Below are 6,057 nucleotides of genomic sequence, written 5' to 3'. Positions count from 1 at the left end.
TTCTCACTGTATCCTCACATGGGGATAGGGGGACAGAGAGAGGGAGAGAGAGAGAGAGAGAGAGAGAGAGAACTTCTTATTATTAAGGCTACAGTCTATTAAATTAGAGCCCCACCGTTATGACCTCATTTAACCTTAATTACTTTCTCAGGACTAAATATAGTTCTTTAAGACACAATCACATTAGGGGGTAGGGTGTCAACATATTAATTGTGCAGGGACACAATTCTGCCTATAGTACTTTTCGTATAGTAGACAATTTTACTATAATATTTATTTAAATATCAGCCACTTAGCTTAAGTGTTCAATGAATAGAAATAAAAAGTTTCTTATATCTAAATCTCATTAATTTATTGAGAGCCATTAAACTTAGCAGCCTTGATGTAATACCTGCTATTCTTTTTTCAATTCTCCATGCTTTGATTTTTATGAAAATATACACGGATAGCAATACTTATATCATCTCCAAAATACATTTTTCAGTGTTCATGACACAATAACTGTTGAAACATTTTACTGCAGGTGGCACTCTTTTAACTGTATCCATTTCCCACCAAAAAATGTGTAAAACTCAATTTTCCTTAAGAGGGCACTGTCTACTGTTTTTTAAAAACCTATTTAGCTGGAAATAAGCAAAATAAAAATCAATAATGCATTAGCTTTGGGAAGATAGAATTTCTTTGAAATATTGAATCTAGAATCCTTTTTCTACCAATAGTGCATAGAAAAAATAACTATGCGTAGAAACACACCATAAGGTGTATTTTTTTCTCCCATACACAAATAAAATTCTTTCAGTCCAAAGGGCAGATGCTTTTACTTTCCTTAGGGGAAAAATAGGAGGGAAAATCTGTAGGAAAAAATAATAAAATAAAAAAGAATTTGCAGCCTCAGCAACTAAACATTTTTTAAATGTACACACAGCACTCTCAAAGTAACAAATGCATCTGTTTGAGCATTTGGAATTTCTACCATGGTTTCAGAATATTTATTTTGATTGTAACATTTTAAATTCTTTATACATACAAAATATCTTTCATATTTTTCCATGCTTATGGCTAGATTCTTATTTTGGTTGTATGTGTGTGTTTGTGTATATATATATTTATATCAGTGCTACCTATTATGCCTAATGCATAATACACGAATATGGCAAGTATGCACTTGTGCTGTTGTTCTTGTTGTTTTAACCAATTCCCTTACAGTCGAGATAAATCTAGACTCTACTTTTCAGATCTCTTAGCAACAAAACCCAAATTTTTTCGAGGTTTTCATTACCTGTCTAATATTAATAATAAAAACAAAAAAATGTAAATAAACCTTTTGCTGTGTACATTCAAGCAGTTTTTATTGAACTATCCCTAAAGGGAAATAAAGGGAATAAAAGAAGGGATTCAGGTTTTATAAAGTGTCAAGCTCTCTCAAACTGTTGTCTGATTTTACCCTCACAACAGCCCTATGTGCTAAGTAGAGTAATCCCACTTGATAGACGTGTTAACTGAGAAAAATGGGGTGAGTCCTGCCAAAATCATAGCCAAGTTGAGAGTTCACTGGGTATGGCAGAGCCTGACATGTTTACATGTCATCATGCTGCCTCTGCAGAGTCAAATATTTACATCTATTGTTCAGATTTCCAGCCTCCATGACAGAAAAAAGGTGTTTTTTCTTTCATACAGTTAAGACACATAACAAACAAAGCAGCAACAAACTTGTAAGAGTTTAAATTCTTTGTGTAAATTCTACCATTTATATTTTCTGGCTTGCAATTAAATGGTTTGCAGGTTTTCATTCATTCCTTTATTCAATACACAAAACGTGCTTCGTGAGACCATTCTTTGTTTAAGGAACTGCAGGGAACATAGTGGTGTAATCTAAGGAGGTATGAGGCAAAGGAACTTGCCTTTGAGGAACTGAAATTTATTTATCTGGCTTTTGCTGATGATTTGACTACACCCAGGAAGAGATCCTCGGCTTTTTAACAAACCAAACAGCTGACAAACTTAACAAAATGCAGGCATATTTGGAAAGGTGATGGAGAAATACAAATTTGTTCATTCCCTATGTGAGAATGTGGAAGAATTTACTTTTGAGGTTCTTGGTTTTAAGCACTGAGAACAGAAGCACAGGATCAAATCATGATTTTCTCTATTAATGACAATTAAAATGTTATTTTTGCATTTATTTTTTGCCACTATTGGATAACAGAATTATGTTTAAGGAGCCAGTGACCTATTTTTGCTATTGTTTTTGTGTGAAAATAAGACACTTTAAAGATGCAATGAGGATAAAATTGGTAATTCTAGGTATTATGCAAATACTTTTGCCTATTGAGGGAAATACTATTCTTTTTCCATTTTGATTCCTTACCAGCACAAGCAAGTGTCATTTGTATATAGAAGATTGTAACCCTATTGCCCATTTTTTTGACAAATGACTATAGGTTTTCTGTAAGAAATGGGTCATACCTTCTGTTTGAATCATATCATTCTGTATATATTACAAAATTTGGCCATAAATTATTTTTTACTTATATTGGAGAAAAATTCTTAAAGCATTTCTTTCTACCATGACAACACATACAACACACTATCTTTTGGAAAAAGGATCTCATCTGCCTTAGACTGTTTTATTCACTATTAATATTCAGAATATATGGTTTTTCTAAAATATTATTTTTCAAACATTTAATAAAATGGTTATTTTAAATGCTAGAAATATGAAAGCTCCAATTAAATGGCTATAACTAAATATGAATTAAAAATAAACCAAATTACATTTTATTATCATTTTTTTCAGGTAACAGAAAGGAAGCAACAGTTGGAGAAATGCTTGAAATTGTCCCGTAAGATGCGAAAGGAAATGAATGCGTTGACAGAATGGCTGGCAGCTACAGATATGGAATTGACAAAGAGATCAGCAGTTGAAGGAATGCCTAGTAATTTGGATTCTGAAGTCGCCTGGGGAAAGGTAAAACCTATATCACTGAAGGTTATTTTTAACATACATTAAAAACACACAATGATATGATTTTGTAAGAAAGTATTAATGTATAGCAATGATAGAATTATAAATACTATCTTGCTTCATTTTCCCTTTCCCCCAAAATTAATCAGTAGTTTAACTCTATATTTCAAGACCACAACGAAACCCCAGTGGTAAGCATTGGTAAAGTCTCCTCAAAGCTTACCGAAAATTCAATAGGTTATAAATAAGTCCTTGAAATATACATACATCATTAGTCAGTCAGACAAGAGATGAGACTCTATGTTCTACTGGCTTTCCTAAGACCAGACTGCTCCTATGGATCCCACAACAATGAGCAGGGCAAGGACACAGAGACTGAGGACGGTTGGGCTGGACAGGACTTGCAAGATCAGCAGATTGCCAAAGTCACAATCAAAAAGAATCTCAAGGGGTCTGTGAAGGTGCTATCATTTCCATCACTAAAGGGCATGGGTCTTCCTTTAATCCTTAGCTGGTAAATTCTTGCCCTTTCTCTGACAGCCAATCAGACATTTATTGCTGCCTGGAATTTAAGGTCAAGGCACTCATAGCTTAATATTTTTTTACGGTTGATCCATTACTAGATTACTTTAAAGTATGTTGATATAGAGGAAATAGCTGATAACAATATCATGTTTTTACCTCAAACTTTGCCAAGTCATTGGACCATATATAAAAAATATAGCAACCCTACATCCTAAATATTTTTTAAATTAACAAACCTTTGCCTATATTAACTAGCTGTTTAAGAGATCTGTGCTTTATTTTTTAATTCCATATGGCTATCCAATTATCCGAAGTTGGGAAATTTTAAGTGCATTATGTAAAAACTTACGATTATATATATCAGACCAAAACTGAAAACTGTTTTTTTATGTAGATTCAGAGGACAAATAATAGTAAATTTTGTTATATAATTTTTTTCAAAGTCATGAATGAAATTCTTTTTCTTGTCATTCAGAATAGATTTAATGTTAATGATAAGATACTGAATCATAGTTGTTAGTTTAGAATCATATATAGCATGAGGTTATTATAGCAAGGGAGATACAGAATGTACAGGTTAAAAATTACATTGGCCTTCTTTTTTCCTTATCATTCAAACGTATTACGTTTCTATTTGACTATTTAGATTGAACCAACAACAATTATAGTGTTTAGGTACAGGCTGAGCTACTGTAAGAAATAAGCCAAAAATACAGTGGCTCAAAGAAGATAAAGGTTTATTTCTATCTCAGGTAATGTAGGTAGTTCAGGATAAGGCAGTTAGTTTTGATCCATGAAATCCTCCCAAGATTTAGGTCATTTTTATTCTGTTGTTCTACAGTCTTATGCTTACCACTGCCACACCTTAATTCCAGCCCACAAGAAGGAAGAAAATGAAGTGAAAGACAACCAGTTCTCTTAAGGATACATTATGAAAGCTCCATGTGTTATTTCTGTTCCTATTCCATTTGCCAGAACTTTGTCACATGGCCATCTCTAGCTGCTAGGGAGTGACAAAATATGCTCTCTAGCTCGGTGGTCATGTATCCTGCTGAAACAATCTTGTACTAAAATGAATAAAGAGAGAATGCATTCTGGGTGACAATTACCAGTGCTAGCCAGAGCAGTGTCAGTGTCACCCTGTCTTTTACATCATTAGATATAAACAGAGAAAGGCCTGCATGACCTGTCTCTCTCTTTATAAAAAGCACATGATCTGCTAGTGACAGTTTTTAGCATAAATACACATAAACAAAATAAAAGCAAAATATTTAGGATCTAATAATGTATGAAATATAGTAAAACAAGTATGGGACACAAGTAGTAGTGCACATAAGCTATTCATGAAAATCAGCGCGGCTTTATTTTCAGTCATCTCTCTTTAACACCATGGATGATATCTTTGATTGCCCATTTAAATTGAGTGAGTATATTAGTTTGCCAGGGCTGTCTTAACAACATACCATAAACTAAAACCTTAAACAATAGCAAGTTATTTTCTCACAGTTCTGGAGGCTGGAAGCCCAAGATCAGGGTGTTAGCAGGGTTGGTTTATTCTGAGGCCTCTCTCCTTGGCTTATAGATGACCATCTGTGTCTTTCACATGGTCTTTCCTTTGTACATGTCTGTGTTCCAAATTTTTCTTCTTATAAGGACACTAGTCATATTGGATTAGAGACCACATTAATGTTCTCATTTTAACATAATTGCCTCTTTAAAGGCCCCATCTCCAAATGTGGTCACATTTTGAGATACTGGCAGTTAAGACTTCATCATATGAATTTGGGGAGGATACAATTTATCAGATAACATTGAAGTAGCTTTATAAATAAATATAACATAGAATGCTGTCATAATGTTGCATAAAAGAGTAGTGCTAGACACGAAGACAATTAGAAAGAATCTGACTACAATTTACAAGTGACTTAGGAGAAATTTTAAAAGTCTGCCACATAGGAACTCTGTATTCTGGTGTCCTCATGACATTATTGACTAAGTTGTCTAGGAGTTACTTTTGCATTAGCCTCACAAGAAAATCATTCAAATATCAAAAGATAATGAACTGCTGGAAATGTTTCTAGATTATCAGTATCATATAGAAGGCTTGAGTGGTCTGGAGACTGGTCCACTTATTTAATCTGTCTGGAAAGTATTTTTTTATAAAACTAAGGAGCAATGCTAATTTGAGATCTAATAGGAAAAAAGTTGAAAAAATTGGCATCTCTCTTTTTTTCTTTACTGAATAAAGATAATTTATCACTCTCTCTGATCTTTTGAAACACCAACCTGTTAATGACATACTCTAAAATTCCTTAGTGGTCAAATGAAAAATAACCATATTTGCATTTGAATTATACAACTTTTAAAAAATTTTACCAATTCATTTGAAAGGTAGTCAAGTTTATTTTAATCATAATCATATATTAAAAACATGTGCCCTAAAATTTAAAGCAGTCACATTTATGATTATTATTCTAATAATTTAACATAAAATTCAACCTCATAAATGAAAGCACATGACTCCTTAGTACATTCTCATTTCACATACTTTCTTGGCAGATGGAGGA

The 6,057-nt window shown here is 33.1% G+C and overlaps 1 protein-coding gene across 1 annotated transcript in view; it reads left to right on the top strand.

The window, feature by feature from the left end:
* The window catches only part of DMD (dystrophin), a 2,517,447-nt gene that overhangs the window by 1,083,648 nt on the left and 1,427,742 nt on the right, over positions 1-6,057 (top strand). Inside the window, exon 32 of the mRNA XM_012638704.1 lies at positions 2,798-2,968. Coding sequence (XP_012494158.1) covers positions 2,798-2,968 — 171 coding nt within the window. The remainder of the gene's footprint in view (positions 1-2,797; positions 2,969-6,057) is intronic.

This window comes from Propithecus coquereli, unplaced genomic scaffold (genome assembly GCF_000956105.1).
Source record: "Propithecus coquereli isolate 6110/MARCELLA unplaced genomic scaffold, Pcoq_1.0 Scaffold132, whole genome shotgun sequence".
NCBI classification, from domain to species: domain Eukaryota; kingdom Metazoa; phylum Chordata; class Mammalia; order Primates; family Indriidae; genus Propithecus; species Propithecus coquereli.
This window is presented reverse-complemented; position numbering and strand designations above follow the sequence as displayed.